Source organism: Podarcis vaucheri (assembly GCF_965113315.1).
Source record: "Podarcis vaucheri genome assembly, chromosome: 5".
Lineage (NCBI taxonomy): Eukaryota > Metazoa > Chordata > Lepidosauria > Squamata > Lacertidae > Podarcis > Podarcis vaucheri.
In genome coordinates, this window is record NC_138763.1 from 21,586,090 (window position 1) to 21,607,759 (window position 21,670).

The 21,670-nt window shown below is 44.0% G+C and overlaps 1 protein-coding gene across 2 annotated transcripts in view; it reads right to left on the reverse strand.

Annotated features, from left to right (window-relative positions):
• Positions 1-21,670, reverse strand: part of LOC309533114 (schwannomin-interacting protein 1-like) — a 397,153-nt gene that overhangs the window by 291,519 nt on the left and 83,964 nt on the right. For both annotated transcript variants that reach the window (XM_082224231.1, XM_082224233.1), the window contains exon 4: positions 19,045-19,195. In XM_082224231.1, coding sequence (XP_082080357.1) covers positions 19,045-19,195 — 151 coding nt within the window. The remainder of the gene's footprint in view (positions 1-19,044; positions 19,196-21,670) is intronic.

The following is a 21,670-nucleotide window of genomic DNA, read 5'->3' on the forward strand; positions in this document are numbered from 1 at the left end:
ACCTTTAAAGCCTGCCTCAGGAACCAGATTGTTCTACCAATATTGGTCAGTTTTATTATGTGTGAAATTGAATTCAGTTTCTCCACCTTCATTTGGACACACACCATGAAGTCAAGAGAGCCTGGGCTGGTACAGTTAGGGAGGATTCATATGGACCCCTCCTCACACGCAATTTCATTGCTAGACTCCCCACCTCAAGCGCATTGTGCATCTCAGAGGTGGCCAAATGGGACCAAAATTTCTAATTATCAGGACAGCACTTCAAAATTTGAAAGACATAATAATGTGACTTACACCTCTTACCCAATTTTAATGTTAGAAACCAAAAGGAAGCTTTACCACCCCCCAAAAAAACCCAACAAAGGAAGGCAGGTTATTGTTTTGTTGTTTCTGTTTTAACTGTTTATCTGTGCTTTTAGCTGGTGTTTTTATCTTGTGAACTGCCCTGAGATCTTTTGATGAAGGGCAGTATATAAAATCTAATAAAGAGAATAATTACACATAGACGCACCTCTATGGGGAAGGAGCTCCACAATTTAATGGCTGTCACAGAGCATGCTTTATCATCATTCTCCACATTTCCCTACAAACCATCTTTGACACTTGAGATATATGTATTTTAGGACACACCCTGTTTTGTGATTGTAATTCATTTTTAAACAGTTTTTGATGTTGCATTTAAAAGAAATGTGACCTATTCTGGGACCTTAGGTGAAAGGTGGATAGTTAATTAACTAATTAGGTAAAAAAAAGGTAAAGGACCCCTGGACAGTTAAGTCCAGTCCAAGGCGACTATGGGGTTGGGGTGCTCATCTTGCTTTCAGGCTGAGGGAGCCAGTGTTTGTCCACAGACAGCTTTCCGGGTCATGTGGTCAGCAAGCAGACCAATGAGAGAAAGCTATGAAGGGTTTTGAAGGCAAGGATGAAAAACCTGATTGGGATTGGGAAAAGGAGCCAGAGTAAGGATTAAAGGAGAGGTCAGAGCAAAGAGAGAAGTGATGATAATGATCTACCAAGTAAGGTAAAGGTAAAGGTAAGGACCGCTGGACAGTTATGTCCACTCAAAGGCGACTATGGGGTTGCACAACTCATCTCGCTTTCCAGGCTAAGGGAGCCAGTGTTTGTCCACAGAAGGCTTTCTGGGTCATGTGGCCAGCATGACTAAACCGCTTCTGGCACAACAGAACACTGTGACAGAAACCAGAGCACACAGAAACGCTGTTTATCTTCCCGCCGCAGCGATACCTTTTTATCTACATGCACTGGTGTGCTTTCTAACTGCTAGGTTGGCAGGAGCTGGGACAGAGCAACCGAAGGTCACACCATCACAGGGATTTGAACCCCCAACCTTCTGATCAGCATGCCAAAGAGGCTCAGTGGTTTAGACCACAGTGGCACACGCGTCCCTTTTATTAACTACGTAATTAACTAACCAACTAGCTAACAACAAGAAAGCCCCCTCTGAAGATCTCAATATCCAAACAGGTTGGTAGGGATGGTGACAGCTATTTGGATATTAATGGTGCAGCTATTTGGATATTAATCTCTGAAGAACACAGGTAATGTTGGGAAGCCTATGCAGGTTATACAGTACAGATAGGTGGACTATAGGGGAAGTTTTTTTTTTGTTTGTTTGTTTTTGCAAAAGCTAGCATCTTGTATTGCCTGCATTATACTGATCTGAACCAATTTACACAAATATTACCAGATTGAAATTGGGCCATTGTTTTCTCAATAATTCAGTGCACTTCTGCAGTTTAATGGAACAGGTTTTAATGGAGTTGATTTAAAGTGCTGTATGGAAACACAGAGTCATCATGTTATTTGAGAGGTCTTATTAACTCCAACCAGGTTATAACAGATGTTGGCATATCCACGCTGAGGCGGAGGAAATGTATGCAAAAGAGCCGCGTGGAGAGGCAGGCAAGATTGCAGAGAAAGGAGAAGGCTCAGGCTTTCTGTCTCACCCCCACCTGCAGTTAAATATAGATGCAAACAGCAGGAAAGGGAGCTTTGCACTACATATGCTCAGATATACAAGTTCAAACCATATGCAAAGCAGGTTATAGAGAATTTATGTGGCAACCTTTTGGTACTGAGGCATTCTTTTCTATATTTGTATTTCAGATGTTTCCATCCTATTTTCAGTCCAAATGGATCTGAAAAGCTGTTTACAAAAGACTAAAAACAGGATATCACAAATATTGCCCAAAATTATTAAAACAGATCCTCCTCCAGCATACATAAACTGTCCAAGTTTCCAAGCCACCAGCCTACTTAGTATAATATCACTTTGCCTACATGTTGAAAACACTGCCCATGCATTACTATCTTAATCATCTCTGCAGCAGCCCATAATGGTTGGCCAGTGTTATTATCTCCATATTGAAAGTGGGAGGCAGAGAGAATGCAGCTTGCCTAAGGGTACCCAGTGAAGTCTCACTCCAACTTCCAAATGCTGGAGACTTATTTGCCACTTCAACAACATCCCCCTGTTGTTCTGAAATTCACAGTCTTGGATACAAACCATTTAAAAATAATAATAATCATGAAAGAACCTAATATTTACTACTGTGCAAAAAACCACAAAGTTTACAATGCAGTTGTACATGTGAATTATACATGTAAATAAGAGAACAGCTCACCAAACTGTGAATCAAATATTTGAGGCCTAACACTTGAGCCATGTCTCTTGCTGTCTCCACACCTTATTTTCCTCATCACACTCTCCTCTGCCACGCTGCCCCTGTCACTGAAATAGCTCCACTGGCTGTGCTCCCCAAGGTACTTCCATCACCTTCAGGTCTCTCCCTCAAGATCCTTCCCTGAAACAAGATGGACTTGCGTTGTCCGTACCTTCACTGTTACCTGAGTCTCCTCTGTCTCATCTTCATCACACGTTTGACAACCTATCCTTGCACCTGACTGCTCTTTCTCGACACTGAATCACTTGTCTAATGTCCACGGTGCCAATGCTGTGTTGAGATCTCATGTTAACTTATACACATTTAAAAGAGGAACAAGCATGGCGGAAAAGGGGTTTTTATAATATCGAAAAGGGTTGCAAAAGACCTACAGAAGGTATAGGCAAACTCGCCCCCCCATATGTTTTGGGACTACAACTCCCATCATCCCTAGCTAACAGGACCAGTGGTCAGGGATGATGGGAACTGTAGCCCCAAAACAGCTGGAGGGCCGAGTTTGCCTATGCCTGACCTACAGAATGCTGTGCTGTCCTGACCTGTCCACGGTGCTGAAAGCAACAATGCCTATTTGAAAGCAACAGTTGTTTATTCAGACTGGCTTTGAGACAGGTAGCCCATAAACCTCTATGCAGTAAATAAGGTGTGGGAGACATGTGACCCTCCAGATGTTGCTGACCCCCCCCAGAAGTCCCAGCAGTCACGGTCAATGTCTAGGGGTGATGGAAACTGTAGTTAAGCAACATCAATGGGAGGAGGGAAAAGATTCCCCACACCTGCAGTAAAGTAAGCTTCTCTGAAAAATCACACACACTGTGCATGATTATTTTCATAAGAGTTCACAGCAGTGAGCATTAAAGAACAAGAACAAGAACACGTGGTCATGACAAGCATATAGGTGTTTTCACAGAAACTCAAGTGTCCAAAGTGGGGGAGGGGGCACAACAGATTTGATTTTTTTTTCACCAAAGAACCTTCTCTGTCTGAAGAGATGAACTACTGTTATCCTTCTGATACAAATTTGAATTTATTTTACAAGAATGCTGTAAAAACTCAATAGGGATGTCTCCTGCTTGTTTTTGCTCATCTGTTGAGGATTACCACAGCAGCACAGAGCAGGCTCTCTGTGGCTTTTGGAGATTATGTTTGAACCATTTTAAGAGCCCCTTGATTTTAACTGATGTCATCTTTAAATAAATCACAATTGCAGCCATAGTTAAATGCAAACACTCTGGGACTTCTTATATCCTGGTCAGAAAACAAATGACAGTGGCTGCAATTTTATCTTAAAATTTTGTAAAGTCATTTGGAGATAATTTCCAGTAGTAGTTTTATTATTTATCAGACTAAAGACCATAGCAAAGAAACTGAGTGTTGTTGTTGTTTAGTTGTTTAGTTGTATCCGACCCTTTGTGACCCCATGGACCAGAGCACGCCGGGCACTCCTGTCTTCCACTGCCTCTCGCAGTTTGGTCAAACTCATGCTGGTAGCTTCGAGAACACTGTCCAACCATCTCGTCCTATGTTGTCCCCTTCTCCTTGTGCCCTCCATCTTCCCCAACATCAGGGTCTTTTCCAAGGAGTCTTCTCTTCTCATGAGGTGACCAAAGTACTGGAGCCTCAGCTTCACGATCTGTCCTTCCAGTGAACTGAGTGTTACTGCTCCAATATAGCTAGAGGCCATGCTTTGCTGTGTTTCAGGGGATGACAGGGAATGTACAACATGACAAAGAGAGGGCATCAGGAGCAAGGAGCCAGAGAACAACTGGAAGGCTAAAAAAAGAGGAGACCTTCTATACTGCGATCTCCTAAACCAACCTGCTGGTACATAAAGAAGTTCCAGGGAATGCTTACAAGCTGCATGATGAGTCTGGGTCTGTATGCATTCCTTCCCATCATCACTTCTACCCATCGCATTGTCCTCACGACAACCCTGCAGAGTAGGGAAGTTCCCTGGAACTTCGTTACGTACCAGCAGGCTGGTTCAGGAGACCACAGTATAGAAGGTCTCCTCTTTTTTTTAGCCTTCCAGTTGTTCCCTGGCTCTTTGCTCCTGATGCCCTCTCTTTGTCTGTATATCACCCATGTCTGACCTCAGCCTCATCCTTTTAGAGCTGGCATTCTTGAGGAATGAGAATGACGTTCCTCCTCCGACACTTCTAAGTCTTCTTCATCAGGTCTCCCACCAGAGGGCCTCTCAAGGGTTTATTCAGCTCTGACACCAGGAGAACTTGCTTGCTCTTCATGGTCCTTGACCCATGGTTTGTCCTCCAAGAACTTATTGTCTGGCACCAAGTCAGGGCTAGGCACCCCTAGACAGATGAGAAACCTTGCAGATTAAAAGCTGTTTTGCATACCATTCCATGTATAGACAATGATTTAACTACCAGATTGCATCCCTGCACAGTTAGGTGATCTGACCTCAACACACATTAGGATGAATGTCTATCCACACCCAACCCACACTTGCATGTACATCAATCTTCAACTTTACTGATAACACAACTTAAAACAGCAAACAATAAATACTTAGAAGGATACATAGAAGGCTGAATCAGATTAAGGTAAAAGAGATAGTATGGAGTAAGTGAAATACAACACAAGGTTAAGCTTGCTAGGCTGCAGCTCAAAATGACAGAGGACAAGGCTAGAGAAAGGCTAGCCTGAGCAGGGGCAGAAATTCTATCTAGGAAGAACCAACCAGTGCAAGGTAATAGGGACAGTAAGACCTGATCAGGTGCTTACAGATCTATGAAGGGGGACATTAAAGCAGGTCTAAGTGCAGAGACTAACATAGAGCGCAATGCCCAGTTGAGGAAGAAGTGTTAGGAGATTTGAATGGCACTAATCAGCTGTCCAGGACAGGGAGCTGAATTTCAGCTGATCACACTGAAAGAGTCACACCGCTAAAGAATGGATCAGTCTGATTACTCCACACATGCCCTAGCTGCTGAATTAGTTCACAATTTGATCCAGACATTAGATTCTTTAATTAAGGTTTTTTTAAAAAAAAAACAAAACAAAACAAAACACAAAAACAAAAAAAACCAAGCTTTCTCCCCTTAGCTGTGGGCTAAGAGGAAAGGGTTAAAAACCCTCGCCATGTGCTATAGTGCTGAAACCCATAACTATCTGATTTTTTAAAAAAAAAACTAGACAAAACCTTGAACTTGCATAAATAGCTTCATACCTAGTTTGTCTTAATACCTCTTAACTGAAACATTAACAGAGTTAAGTTAGGGTTAGCTACTCATGAGCTAAGAGCTATATTAATATATTTGTAATTATTTGCAAGGCTTTCCTTCCTCACGAAGCAAAGTATGACAGGATTTAAGATGTATCACTTTAAATCAAAGATCCAGCAGAGTCATTTTCATTTTAAAATTGTAAACTCCCCCTTATGTAATCTACTGAAGTGTAGGCTCCTAAAATAAAACAAGTTGGTCTTAAGGTTCTTCCAGTATCAAGGCTTTTCTTTTAAAATAAGCAGTCACAGACTACCATGGCTCAGCACTCTGAATCTTTCAGCAAAACTATCATTGCCGATCCATTTATCTTCTCATCCCACCTCACTCAGCCACCTTCCTCACAATCTTGGTTCCATGTTGAAATCATGGAATGCAAACCAGACAATTAGAGCAGAGCTTCTGTGTTTGAAGAACTGGGAGCCAGAGTCACTGTGATACCATATAGAGCTTTTTGCAAAACTTCATAAATAAAAAGATTTCATCTTTGCAGTCAACAATTACATTATCGTTAGGAATGAGGCTGTCTTGATTATTGTGCATGGGACTATTGGTGGGCAACTAATGAGAGCTCAGGGATTTTAATCAAAGAAAATTAATGTTCCTTGATAGTTGCAACGCTCCCTCTCCTGCCTTTGGATGACAGCACTTAGAAGTTGAGGAGAGGGAGAAGGAGAGAGGGAGAGGGAGAGAGAAACAGTGCTGTGGTGCCAGTTTGATTTTGGCAGACACAGAATGTCTGGGTAGAGTCAACTGGTTTTTGAACAGGAGTTTAGCTCATTTGGAAGCAACTGATAGTGCTGGTGGGATTCACACCATTGCTTTGGGAGTCTGATACAGGATCAGTGATTTTTCAGCCTGTTGTATTCACCTCCACTCTGATCTCCTATTTTTTGAAAGAAAAAAAATCACAAAGATATGTTTTTAGCTGTTTTATTGATACTTTTAACAACCAAGTGGTATTCCTATTCTTATTATATGCATTATGTTAGTTAAATAAACAAATGTGTCCCCAATGCACTATGAAGGAAACTAAACCTTATTCTACTGCCCCTAGTTCAGGGAATTGGAGAGCACTTAACATAGAGATCAGAGCTAAGCCATGGACTGTGGCCAAGGTAAAAGCTGCAACTTTAATATTTATTGCTAGAGAACTGCCTGTTTCTTTCAACACAGGGATATTATCAAAAGTGGCATTCAAGTGCTGATCACCATAATGCTAAGCCATACATTCCTATGTTACATCATGAGCTTCCCTACCCTTGTCAGCAGCAACAAATTATGTGGAGCAGAAACAGGGAAAACATGCACTAGTATGAGATAAAGGAAAACATTGCAGTGGGAGGTCAGCTCAGGGATGCCATTTTGGGCAGCAGTCCTGTGTCATACACCGCATGCAGGTACCCTATTTTTCACTCTATAAGACGCACCAGACCAGAAGATGCACCTAGTTTTTGGAGGAGGAAAACAAGGGGAAAAAAATTCTGAATCCCAGAAGCCAGAACAGCATGTGGGATCGCTGCACAGTGAAAGCAGCAATCCCTCTTGCTGTTCTGGCTTCTGGGATAGCTGCGCAGCCTGCATTCGCTCCATAAGACGCACACACATTTCCCCTTACGTTTTAGGAGGAAAAAAGTGAGTCTTATAGAGCAAAAAAAATACGGTAATTGCTTTTAAACACCCAGTAATTATGCAACCTTTTGTTGAAGAGGCAAAGAAGACATACAAAAGATGCCAAAAAGTTGTGCCTTGGCCACATGTATAAAGGGCAGAAGTACCAAACATGACGATAAACAGCCAGAAAGTAAGACATAATCCAGTTTCTCCATGTTCAGAATTTAAAAAGCACGCCACCAGTGACCAGGTAATTTTATTACTCTGGAATACGCAATACTGTGCCTTTACACCATGTAGGAGTATTTGCCTAGCAAAGGTATTTCCCTCTACATATAGCATTTCATGTGAGGCAGCTGCAGTTCACTGAATTCTGTGTGAGTTCAAAAAACCTGCCAATTTTCAGTCTGGTCTGAAGTGTTCTTGCACCGTAATCTACTGCTTGTCCAACACCAACTGAGAAAGAGTCTGCTTTGCAGCTCCCCCTCAGCATGGTGCAGGCAAGTGCATCACCTGAAGCCACGCCAATTACATAGAATTACTATTCCATATAAGCAGCAGTCACGGCTATTCAGCATCATTAGGTTTAAATCAAATCTGTCTACTGTCTGACCAGACAACAGATGCCTTGCCAGACCCCTTAATGTTTGATTTGTATAAGCAGACTCTCAAATCTGAAATATTTTTCCTATGGTATGCGCAGTTACCAAAGTCAGAGTTGTGGAAAGTTAAACCTTTTCCTTCTTGCTCAAGATGTCGAATTTACAAGTGGGACCTGCAACAAAATGCTGCAGTGTTGACTGCTCTTGTTCAGGGTTCCAGTCAGAAAGCCATGCCATTTTCTAAGATACTCCAAGTCATCTCTCATTTCCATCTGGGCTTTCCACTCCCACAAGAATAAGCAGCAGGCTATGCCCACTAAGTAGACCTCAGTGAACCATTTTCATTTAAAAATCCCTATATATTAATATAAGATTATGGTGCAGAGGTCAAAGTAAAGGTAAATGACCCCTGGACGATTAAGTCCAGTCAAAGGCGACTATGGGGTGTGGCACTCATCTTGCTTCAGGCCAAGGGAGCTGGTGTTTGTCTACAGACAGTGGCCAGTTTGTCCATGTCATGTGGCCAGCATGACTAAACTACTTCTGACCAAGAGGACACGGTGACGAGTGCCAGAGGGCACAGAAACACTGTTTACCTTCCCGCTCGCACTGGTATATTTCCGAATTGCTAGGTTGACAGGAGCTGGGACAAAGCAATGGGAGCTCACCCCATCTCTGATTGGCAAATACAGGAGGTTAAGTGCTTTAGACCACAGAATGGTGCAGAAGCATAGTGTAGTATGTGGCTTAAATATTTTATACATATCAGGCGGAATTCACCTAATGAGCACCTAATGATTCAATGGAAGCTGGAGTCACACTTGAGCAATGATGCTTCCCCCCTTTGCCCCAAGCACCCCCTGAAATTAGTTTGGGAAAGATGAGGAGAACCCCCAGAACATAGCTTGTGGGGGATGAGAGGGGGGATGTTCCATCTAGCAAGCTGAAATGCTTGTGCAGACAGAACACTCATCCTAGAGCAATGTTGAACTCCACTACACACACACTATGGACTTCTGTGTATAGTTACATATAATTACTCCCTTCACTAAAAAGTCACTGCACAAGTGGCTCAGACATCAGCAGGCACTCAGTGGAAGTGGTGCTTTGATGTGCGGGGGCAGTACTGGCACCCTTTTTCTAGAAAAAAAAAGCAATGTGAGGAACCATTAGTGAGCACACTTTAGGCTTGGTCAGCTAACCAGCTACAAATCTGCCTAACAGTTACCTCGTCCAGCCCACATTTTACCAGATTCTCCGCAAACATCATGTCAAAAGCCTTACTGAAATCAAGATACACTATGTCCACAGCATTCCCCTGATCCACCAAGCTCTATAAAAGAAAGAAAGAAACGAGATTCATCTGACATGAGTTTTATTTGAGAAACCCATGCTGGGTCTTAGTAATCACAGCATCCTTTTTTAAGTGCTCACAGGCTGACTGTTTAATTATCTGTTCTAGGACCTTTCCTGCTATCAACATCAAGCTGTCTGGTTGGTAGTCACCTGGGTCTTATTTCTCACACCACCCATTTTTGAAGATGGGGACAACATTTGCCTGCCTCCTGTCTGGAGGGACCTCATCTCATCTCCAAGAATTCTCAAAGATTATAGACAGAGCCTCTGGGATTACATCTACAGGTTCCTTTAGTATTGTTGGATGCATGGTATTTTAGAGGTGATTGAAATGTTAAGCCTCTCCTATGAAGCCAACAAAAAGCATTCATTTGTGCTAGCATGGTGGTGGTTGCCATGCTGGTGGAAAGTGTAATGCTGGTGGTCAACAAAAGAGGTTTAAAGACTGTCTCAAGGCAAATCTAAAAAAATGTAGCATAAACACTGACAACTGGGAAACACTGGCCTTCGAGCGCTCCAGTTGGAGAACAGTCTTTACCAAAGGTGTCATGGGCTTTGAAGACACTTGAACTCAGGACGCAAGGGAGAAACGTGCTAAGAGGAAGGCACACTTGGTAAATCCACACCGTGATCAACTCCCACCTGGAAACCAATGTCCCCACTGTGGAAGGACGTGTGGATCCAGAATTGGCCTCCACAGTCACTTACAGACTCATTGTTAAAACTGTGTTTATGGAAGACAATCTTACTTGGCTATGAGTGATTGCCAAAGAAGAAAGAAGAAGGAGGAGGAGGTTACCATTTCTAAAAGGTGCTGCTGACCCACCATATGCTGCATCTATAAGCTGCTGCAGAATAACCTTTGGTGCTGTGCCTTTGTACCCTGGCTGATGAACAGAGTAAAAAGCGTTTAAATGTTATGCTCACCACGTGGAGCCCTATCATGGGTAATCAGTTTGTACTGATGACCACATGGGGGCATTTAAATCAGCCTTCAGTGATTAGCTTATAAAATACAACATGTGGATTTAGTTAGAACCCAAATTTAATATAATCCTAACTTAAGTCTTTTCCTCTATGTAGACTATAAACCAATGAAGTAAAACCTCATTTATACAAATTAGCTGGGCTCTTTATTACAATTTTTTAAAAGAAGGAAATAAAGCAGCTGGGAAAGACCCCAACATTGCATTGAAGGCTGTGCTGAGAGAGGAGGAGGAAGCAGATTAATTTAGGTTTAAAATGGTTTTGTGGAACCACAAGTTCAGTAAGCATAATTACTACCTCCCCATAAATAAGTGCAATAGCTGCATGACATGAGACTCCTTAGGAGACAAAGCCTTTGCAGATAAAAGTGCATGTTTATTGCATGCCTACAGTATGCCAATTGCTTTATAGGACCCACAAATTATCTTATAAGCTGCTTGGATCGGGATCAAAAGTTAGATGACCAGAATGATGGTGAAGAATAATTCTCTCTTTGCCTGAGTGCCACATTCACCCTTGGCCTATCTAGGTATAGCCAGCACACTCTCTCACATGCATGCCTATATAGCACATAAGCAGAACATATGCGCAGGTACACAGCCCTGCTTCTCAGCTAAATTAGTGGGCGGGTTATCAATTGGATGACTAGGGAAGGAACAACTTGAATCCTTATCTGAGTACTGCGCATGTCAGTGTGGGGCAAATACAGGTCTCTCTCTCTCTCTCTCTCTCTCTCTCTCTCTCTCTCTCTCTGGTGGACCGGACACATTCCCTCCCCCAGCCAACAAACTCCTAGAGAGTTTCTACCCGAGTGGAACGTGACCTTGAACTGTCAGCATGCGATAGTGGCCACACCCCAGGAACAGCTTTGACTGGCCAGCTAAACCAGGTGAGGGTAGTCAATGGGTCTTAAATCTTCAGGGAGTTAGGAACTTCCCCTGCATGCAAAAACAGGCTCAGGTGGATTGAGCAGATGAGATCAAGAATGGGTCCAACGGTCAAGATGGCAGGAAGTGAGGAGCAGATGGGGCTCATCAACCTGGGAAGGCAGCCCATCTAAGAGAAGGAAAACTCTGATCCTAAACCTCTGCTGCCTTGCAGGATATCTTCAGGAGAAGAAAAGGCTAAGGAGTAAACCCTACACAAATCCAGAGTGAAGACCCCGAGATGGTTGGATGGCTCCTTATGTACCTCCTACAAGCAACTCCTGCAGCCAAGCCACGTATGGCTCTGCTTGCCTTAGGACAACATCAGTGAGGCCGGGGAGTGGGTGTTGTCACCTGGGCAGCCCAGGACCTCCTGCCTAGGCTTGCACCCTGAGGAGGTCATTTTGCTGCTGCTAACCCCTCAAGACAGAAGGGTGCCAAAAATAAGTTTATTATTTATTTCTTACATTTCCTCCACAGAGCTCAGTTTATCCCCCTCCTCATTTAATCCTCACAAGAACCCTTTGCGGTAGGTCAGGCCAGTAGACTGTGACTGGTCACCCAGTGTGCTTCATGGTGAACTGGGCATTCCAACTGTGGTTTCCCAGGACCTAGTCCAGGAATAGGCAAACTCGGCCCTCCAGATGCTTTGAGACTAGAATTCCCATCATCCCTGACCACTGGTCCTGTTAGCTAGGATGGGAGTTGTAGTCCCAAAACATCTGGAGGGTCGAGTTTGCCTGTGCCTGTCCTAGTCTAACACTCCAACCACTGTACCACACTGGCTTAATGGGTAATGCTTCTTTTTAAGCCTGGATGAATGACAGGGAGGGGTGTGTGTGTGTGTGTCTGTAGCAGAAATTATCTGGCTCTGCAGAGGTAAAACTCACATTTCTTGCTCTGCCCACTTTTCTCTCTGCCTCCACCTACAACTAGCATGTAGCCCTTGGAAGGCTGCCCAAAAGGAAATATGACCTTAGGACTGAATATGCTTTCCCATCCTTGAGTTTTATGACATGGTCTTTAGTAAAGTTCTAGCTAGGGAACAATGGTTAGTTTTTGTGTGTGTTGGTTTTTTACATGAGTAGTACTCTCTTATGTACATGTTACCTGTGATTAGCGTTCCTTAAAAAAAACCTGGAGCCAACTCTCCACTCTCATTGCAACAAAACCTGCTGCCAGGAAGAATGAGGACAAAGATGTCAGGGCTTGAGAAAATAAATGGCAGCCTTTTCCTACCATCTGCTCCTCATCAGCAAGCCAAGGGAGGGACAATGCACACCTGCAGGCAGGAGCTGAAATGCCACAGAGACAAGAAGCTTTAGCAACTGTGCCCAAAGGCTACAGAAACAAACACACGGAAGGGAAAAAGGAAGAGCTTTAAGACTTCCTGTCCCCTTCCTGTGTCTGACAATGGAATGCAGGTTCTCCAAAGAATTGACCTGTCTCTTTGCATTTGACCCTGACCTTACCAACAGACTTGGTTGGACAGGAATTAGGAAGGAAAAACATCTTACCGGACAGCAGTGGCAAATTTGGTGCTGCCCCACCAACTTCAGCAAGCCCACAAGTGCCTGCCTTCTTACTTTTAACCAATACAGGGGATGTAATCGCCTGTCCTCCTCCTCCTCCACCACCTCAGTGTTGGTGCTGCCACAGCACAGAGGGTGGGGAATTAGTTGGCTCTCTGTGTTAGTGACTCTGGCTCCACCTATTGCTTGGGCTCCCTGTCTTCTGCCACACCAGTCCAAATGGACATCAGCAGCCTCTAGTACCGGACCCTCCACCAACGTGAAAACATTACATATATGTAAGGAGGTCAAATATGCAAGCATGTCCTCCCACACAGTTCTGGCTTCATTGCGCAACTCCGCGTCTCCCCTCATCTCATCTATTTTTTGTATGTTCTTTAGTATCAGTCCCTTTAATAGCAACCTCAGAACCTCAACTAGTGGAGTGTGAACAGGTTTGAGACCAGACGCAAGGGGTGTGTGGAGAGACTGGGGACTAGTAATTCCCAAGTTATGCAGATGTGCTGGTCTCTGCACCCCATTAGGTACCTCTGGGTACTTTGCACCCACCACTTAGTAGGAGAGAAGGAAAAGGAAGTGAGGGCCACTGTCTGATCAGCTTACTTGAGGGGGGACCGGCCCCGACTGAAAGTTGCATTTCTGAAAGTAACGAAATGCTTCTAAGCACGCATACACTGGGTACTGATTCAAACCACAGAGAAACTAGCAGCTGGGGTCTGTACAGTGCATTTATATCTGTCATGCAGCAATTTATGTCTTTTTAAAAATTGCATGGCCAGATAAGGAGATATGGGAGGTAAGCTCTGTCCCTCGAGTTTTGAGGGATGCTGAAAATCCCTGCAATCTGAAAGATGATTCTCACATGTTCTAAAGAATGCCTGTAAGTACTTGCCAAGGACAATGTATACCTATTTTCATAATGCGTGAAGCAGGTGATGACAAGCCTCTCTGTACCTGATGCTTGGCTTACTGTATGATTTGTCTCTTACCCGTTAACAGGTGAATCTCTTTGTCTTGAAAGAACTGGGTGACATGAGCAGTTGTCTGCATGGGGAGAGCATTTCCAGCTTTTCAAAGATGACATGAATTCCCAAGTCTGAGGCATCACCTTCTATAGCAAAGATTGCATCAGTTTTGTCTGAGCATAGGCAGCGACTCCAAAAATGTTTTATATATTTCTGCACAGTGGGACACTATTGCTGATTTATCAGGTGGAAGAGCTTAGGAGAGAGAGAGAGAGAGAGAGAGAGAGAGAGAGAGAGAGAGAGAGAAGCAGCAGATTGTCTGAAGGCAAGCAGCTTTACAGAAAACCTGATCTAACCCTATTGCTGTTTGGAGGCTAAGAAACAGATACTAAATCACTGCTGCTCCTTTATTTCTATTTTATTTTTTTGGAAGATGTACAAGCAACACATCACCAGAGGGAACATCCCTATCACTCTAGATAACGCACCAGTGATCAAATGACTGATTGCATGTCGGCCACATCATATTGGCTAGGGGGAAATTCAATTTTAGTAGCTCTCCCCAGCTCATGAAACCCTAATAGCCTTTAAAAACTCTTATAAAAACCACCCAAATGAAAGCTGTGATATGGCTGACTAGCACACAAGTCAGCCCACTGAATTATGACTTGGAGCCACTGATTTCAAGGGATTAAGGAAGAAGAAGCTGATCAACACAGTTGTCATGATTCTCCCAGTACCTTTGGAGTTATTTTTCTCAGCAGGTGACTGAGACCACATGGAAGTAAGCAACTGGACGATCCCAACTCTACAATTCTGTGATTTTATGATTCTATGAATCATAGGATCATAGAATTGTAGAGTTGGAAGGGACCCCAGCAGTCATCTAGTTCCCTGCAATGCAGGAATCTCAACTAAAGCATCCCTGACAGATAGCCATCCAACCTCTTCTTAAAAGCCTCCAATGAAAGAGGGTCCACCACCTTCCAGGGGAGTCCATTCCACTGTCTGAAGCAGGTATAGGGGAACTTCTTGTTGGATTCTAGCAGTACCCATGGTCAGGGATGATGATTGGTGCTGGAGTCCAGCAACATCTAGAGAGACACAGGCTCCCCATCACTGGCCAAGAGATGCTAGGCAGACAACCCAGCACTCTCTTCTCCCATAGTCTGGAAGTCCACTGCATAGACTTGAGCCTTCAGAATAAGCTACCCAACAGATGCCACAGAGGCAGGTGTGAATATGGAATGTAAGTGGGAGCCGCATAAAAGGTTGTAGTTCGAAGTGCTCCTGTTCACTGTTCCAGTAAGTCAGCCATGCCTTCTTCTGTGAGACTCCATCCCTCTACAGCAGAGGCGGTTTGGGGGTAGCACGACTGGTGTGGTTGCACTGGAAGCCATGCTGCAGGGTGCACCACAACATTGCTGCAGAACGGAGTGCGAGAGTCAGGGGGTGCCAAATTTCAGCATCGTACTGGGTGGTAATGACATTTGAGAGCCCAAATTTGTCACTGCCAACAGATAGTTTCATGACCTATGAGTATGCTCAATCTTCATGTGGGCATTTTGAGGGTTTCTTCCCCACTAAACATCCCCCCCCTAGTGTTTTGGGTTTGTTTGTTTGTTTGTTTGTTTGTTGTACTACTGGAGACACTGAGATTCCCTCCCGCCCCAGCCTCCTGATATCTCCCTGTTGCATTGTTGTTTTGGCTTCCTAAGCATTGGCACTCAGATCTGAACATCGAAAATGGTGAGAATGAAGGGGCAAGCAGAAAGTGGAGCAAGAGAGATAATCCGGGGTGTGGGGGGAAGTGTACAAATCTTTTCAACATAGTCTACCTAGAGGTAGCCAGGAAGGTAATACCCAGGGGCCCTAATATCACAAATAGCTATCATGAAATTTCAACATGCAAGAATTTTAGAAGCACATGTGTAACATATACATTTGAAATAAAGAAAACAAACCACCCTCTGAAGGCATTGGTAAAATTTCAGTTGGTGTTAATAGCTGTGAGTTGAGCCCTTTGTCATCGCCAGTGTCTTACTACAGTCAAAGCCAAGCTGTTCCTGAGTGGTAGAAGAGAGACCTCTTGTGGCTTTTAAAAAAATAGCACAGTCTAATATATACCAATGCATTTAAAGCACCCCAATTTTATTTAAGCAGAAAGAGGCTTAAATAGATTTCACCGAGTAAAAAATTGTGATCTTTTTTAAAAAGTAAAATAAATAAATAATAATAATTGCAGGGGGAAAGAAATAAAGAGGAAGATAGTGATAGCTATGTTTAAGCAGGCCCTAAATTTATAAAAGAAGAGCATGGCATAACATTTGATGCAATGTGGAAGGAAACATTATAACTCATCCCCTGAAGACTGGCATGGGACAGTCAGCTGAGATGTTCCCTCTGGCAAAACCCTTAAAGCAGGGCTCAGCAAACTTTTTCAGCAGGGGGCCAATCCACTGTCCCTCAGACCTTGTGAGGGGCCGGACTAGATTGGGGGGGCGGGGCGGGGAACGAACAAATTCCTGTGCCCCACAAATAACCCAGAGATGCATTTTAAATAAAAGCACACATTCTACTCATGTAAAAACACCAGGCAGGCCCCACAAATAACCCAAAGATGCATTTAAAATCAAAGGACACATTCTATTCATGTAAAAACACACTGATTCCTGGACCGTCCGCGGGCCAGATCTAGAAGGCGATTGGGCCGGATCTGGCCCCTGCGCCTTAGTTTGCCTACCCATGCCTTAAACTGCACCAGCTAAATGACCTGTTCCTTTCTATTTGAAGTAAACTGCAAACTATTGGTTAGCTCATCCTTTCAGCACCATAGACAGCAGTCCCACTTGAAAGCCACTCTAGCCTTGCAAGTATCCTGCCATGCTCATCTCTGCTGGGATCCACCTTCCAGGCCGTTTCCCAAACACTCCCTACGACTTCTGCTCCACATCTATCTATCTATCAAGGTCCTTCTGTACCAGGAAGGGGTCAACTTATCTAGGCTCCCTTCCTTTTCCCCAACTTCAATACATGCACAGCCACGATGACTTCCTGCTCCTTCCTATGGGCCATAGTTTGGTGGTGGATTGTGTGCTTTGCATGCAGAAGGGTCCTAGGTTCAATCCCTGGCATCTCTAGGTAGGGTTGAGAGAGAACCATGCTGGGAACCCTGTAGAAGTTGCTGCCAATCAGTGTACACAATACTGAGGTATATGGGCCAGTATAAGGCAGACCCCTGTGTTCCCTATGGTGTAAGGAATTCTGAAAGTCAGAGGATTCCCAGTGGATACTGCCAAAAATGCAAGACGGTCCCTCCAAACATTACACTCCATAGTTCAATGAATCTAAGGCAAGAGATGCATTTTTTATCTTGGTGTGAGAGATGTTATGATCTGGAACTGGGATAGGGTATCACGTTGCCACCCAGCTGCAACAGAGGGACAAGTGAAACATCTGACTTGCCCTACAGTACCTTTATGAAACAATTGGTCCCCAAATGTACTGATTTCCCTCTTCCTTTTCGGATTGTATCTTTCAACCTTGGAACCAAGGGAAGTCAACCTGTGGCCTTCCATATATTTGTATTATGATATGAATACCCCACTTTGCCTCCAAGTAGCTCAAGGTGGTGTACTTCTCCTCCCCATTTTATCCTCGCAGCAATCCTGTGGCGTAGCCTAGGCTGAGAGACTGTGACTGGCCTAACATCACCAGGGAACTTTATGGCTGAGCAGGGATTTGAGCCCTGGTCTCCCAGGTCCTAGTCCAACACGCTAAATCACTGCACCAAGCTAGCTCTTGTCGTTGCACTCAAATTCCCACCATCCCTGAGGAATAGCCATGCTGTCTGGGGATGTGGGAGTTGGAGTCTAAAAGCATTTTGAGGGTCCCTGGCTAGCTTACTAGCCATTATTTTAAATGGAGAAAACCCCTGAAAGCTTTGATAGAAAGGTAGTATAAAATGCAGGAAATGAAAAACGTACATAAATAAAACTACTATCTTTTCAGCTATACCTCGAATATCCTTGCTGTAAATAAAACATTCACCTCTACATAGAGACACAGAAGAGTCACAGAAACATAGAGTTGAAGGGGACCACAAGGGTCAACTAGTCCAGCCCCCTGCAATGCAGGGATCTTTTGCCCAATGTGTGGCTTCAACCCACAACCCTGAGATTGAGTTTCATACTCTACCAACTCAGCTAAGTGAGAGGACATGCAGTAAAACAAGCCCGCGAACTGTAATCACATAACCTTCCCAGATTCAGGGGACTGAGATGTCGCTATCAGGATCACAGTGGGCAAGTAAGGTTAATGCCTTTGCTTTTCAGCCTCACCCTCCTAAAGACTGGTCTGGTTTTGAAAAGTTCCCGGGGATGTTGGTGCAGCTGAGGACTGTAGATGCATACATTACATGTAGTTTTACCCTTAGATATTTTAAGTGACAGAATAGTCTAGGTAACATAAACATTTGTTTAAAGCTGGTTCCCACATTACCATCTCGGCATATGGTTTCCAAATAATATAGTACAGTTAGTATTGGCACTATGGTTCCATGTTCCCAAGCAGCTGCTTCCAACAGAGGTTTTGCATTCGACCTTCAATCCATTCCCCAGAAATATCCCTCCATTCTTTTGTAAATAGTGGAAGGGTTTTTTCCCCTCCCAGATAATTTGATCACAGCAGAAAGTCACTGAGGAGAAACAAAGATGCCTTTGCATGTGCTGCAATGGGAACCCAAAGCTTAAAGAGATCTATCTCACCAGAGTCTGGATAGTCATGGCATAAATAAATGCAAATCTAACAGTTACTCTTCCAGATTGAAACAGAGGTAAGCACAATAAAACAAACAACAGGAACACACCGAGCATATCCACATTCCCTGTTCTCATGCTTCTGCAACTAGTTCAAAGCTCAAACGTGATGCTAGACTTTGCAAAATCCTCAGGCAGAGCAAAGAGCTACCAGAGTCATCTGAGAGCTAACATACAATGAGAAGTGGCCTGGAAACACAAAGAGATTCTTGACAGTATTTCTGAGCAGTGATATTAGCAAAAAATAATATTATTATTTTTTAGCAAAACAACCTTTGAAGGGGGAAACTTTACTTACAGGGGTGCTGCCATCTGAAAAGGTGTTCATACTGATTGAGCTGCTCATCTTGTCAGATGACAAGGAAGGAGGTGATGGACTGCGCTTCTCCAGATGCTCCTGGCTCTGTAAATCTTGACGCTGTAGATATTCACGCCATGCTCTCTGAATGCTGTATGTAATTTGAAACATGGGTGAATAGAGAAACCTCTTATATATGCGCGCACTACTGAAATATTTCCCTCCAATGGGGGCCTGATAGAAGGTAATCTCGCAGAGCCAGAGTGAAATTTTGCACAGTGTTGGAATTTAAATGAAAATCTTTTCAAATCTCTCTTTTGAAATTGGACTTTCAAATATATGCTTTCCCAAAAACACAGGGTATAAACCCAGCCCCAACCGCAGCCTGCTTGTTTCTTTTCAAGGGAAGAGCTAAGTGCACGCTTCAGGCTGCAGACCTCTGCGCACTTAACCTGCAGTAAGTCTCACTGAACTCAATGGGGCTTCCTTAAAAAAAGACTTATATAGGATTGTGTTGCTTGTCTAGTTTATGAAGTTTTAAAACAATAATGTAAAGTATCAACTTCAGTGGCCTGTGGGGGAATACTTCATAGGGGAGCAGTTAGGCCCAGAGGCACCAACTTTCAAGGGTGATTTGAGGGGGGGGGCACCAATGTTATGTGCGTGAGCATCACACCTCCCTCCCTAAGCCAGGCAAAAGCTTCCCAGGCTTTGGGAAGGAGGCACTAGGCTTTAATACTTTAATACTCTAATTTGCCGGGAACATTTAGGGGACTAGCCTTGATCCCTTACTCCACTGACCACGAACCACTGATCAACTTGTCAATTTCTATACGAAATCTAACAGACAGAATTTGGCACATTGAAGGGTGGGGGAAAGCAAATTAGGAAGAGCAGGAACTTGAATTTAGACACATCTGACTTATTCGCTTCTCTCCACCAACCAACCCTACCCTCCTCATCCTTCTTAAGCTTTACATTTAGCCAGTAGTGGTTGGTGGTAGGGAGTGGAATGGCTCACCTGGTTTCCCAACATGAGGTCAGAGGGTCAAGAGGGTTAGCGTGGTGCAGCCACAGTAGCAGAACCAAAGCAGCGCTTCTGATGCTCCACCTGCACCAACCTCCCCTCCCCTCTCATCTCAGTTACCAGCAGCAACTGTCACACTGGGAAGCCAGGTAAGCAATGCTGCTCCACTCCAGCCCCACTTGTGCCCACACAAGGGTAGCCAGGCAGAAATGAGGACAGGGTTTGCACCCCTTTCAAATCTGTGAAGAAAAGGAAATTTCAGCAACTGTAGCTTTTGCAATAAGTTACGCCTGCCGATATTTCCTCTTCTGCACAGCAATTAGAGGTGCACAATGTCAGGAGTGCGTGCAGGAGCCGGGCCCTGTGACTGGTAGGGCCTCACAGGACTGGGTCCTTCCTGAGTGTGGCCTGGAAGGGCAAGGCGTGGTCGCACAGGTGAGGCTTGACAGAAGACTTGTAGCACCTGGTGGCAAGGGCCGGGAGGAGTATATAAGACCAGCATTTCCATCTGGCTCTTTGCCACAGCAACATGCTACCCACCTAGCTGTCCTTTGGCTTCCCGACTCCTGGTTTCCTGACTCTTGGACCCTTGGCTTCCTGACTCCTGGTTTCCTGACTCTTGGCTTCCTGACTCCTGGTTTCCTGACTCTTGGCTTCCTGACTCCTGGTTTCCTGACTCTTGGACCCTTGGCTTCCTGACTCCTGGTTTCCTGACTCTTGGACTCTTGGCTTCCTGATCCCTGGACTGCTGACCCCGGATTGCTGCTTCCTGACCTCTACCCTGGTCCCGACGTACCAAGCCGGGACTCCAACTGCCTGTAACCTGGAACGTGACACACAAGTCCATCCCATCTTTTGCTATCTGGTTACCCAATCCTACCCACTTACCTACACACACACACACACACACACACACACACACACACACACACACTGCTTTTCTAAAAAGAGTACAAAGCAACTTGATTTGTTTTAGATCAAGGGGGAAACCCCCCCCCAATACAATCTTATTTAATACATAGACGTAAGCACAGATGTATTAATGTGTTAATTAGCTCACCAATGCCAAGGTGTCTTATCAGCAACAATGATTTTGTGAATGGCCCCTGTTAATAATGCAATTATCGCCATCTAAGCGTATATATTTTATTTCCCTCTGACCTTAGTGCTCACAGTCCCCGACAACATGTGAATACACAACCATAACTTGGGATAACACTTCAGACATCTGATGAATAGAATGCAGTCAATGAAAGTGTATCCCATAATAAATGTGTTAGTCTTTACAGAACCACAAGACTCTTTGTTGTTTTTGCTGCAATAAACTGGCAACACAGCTACTCTGGAACCAGAGGCATATGCCACACAGACCATGGAAAATATATGCATTTGCTACATTTTGATATGCACAATCTTAAAACAGGTTTCCAACACAGTCTTTAAAATAAATAAAAAATTGGGATTATTGAGAAGGTGCTCGGTTACAACTATGTGTTTGACACCAGGTGGCAGTGTAATATCAAATAAATTAGCTTTCAAATTAGAATATTGTAGTTAACTCAGATAAAATTTGCTCATTAGAAGAATGTCTGTATAAAT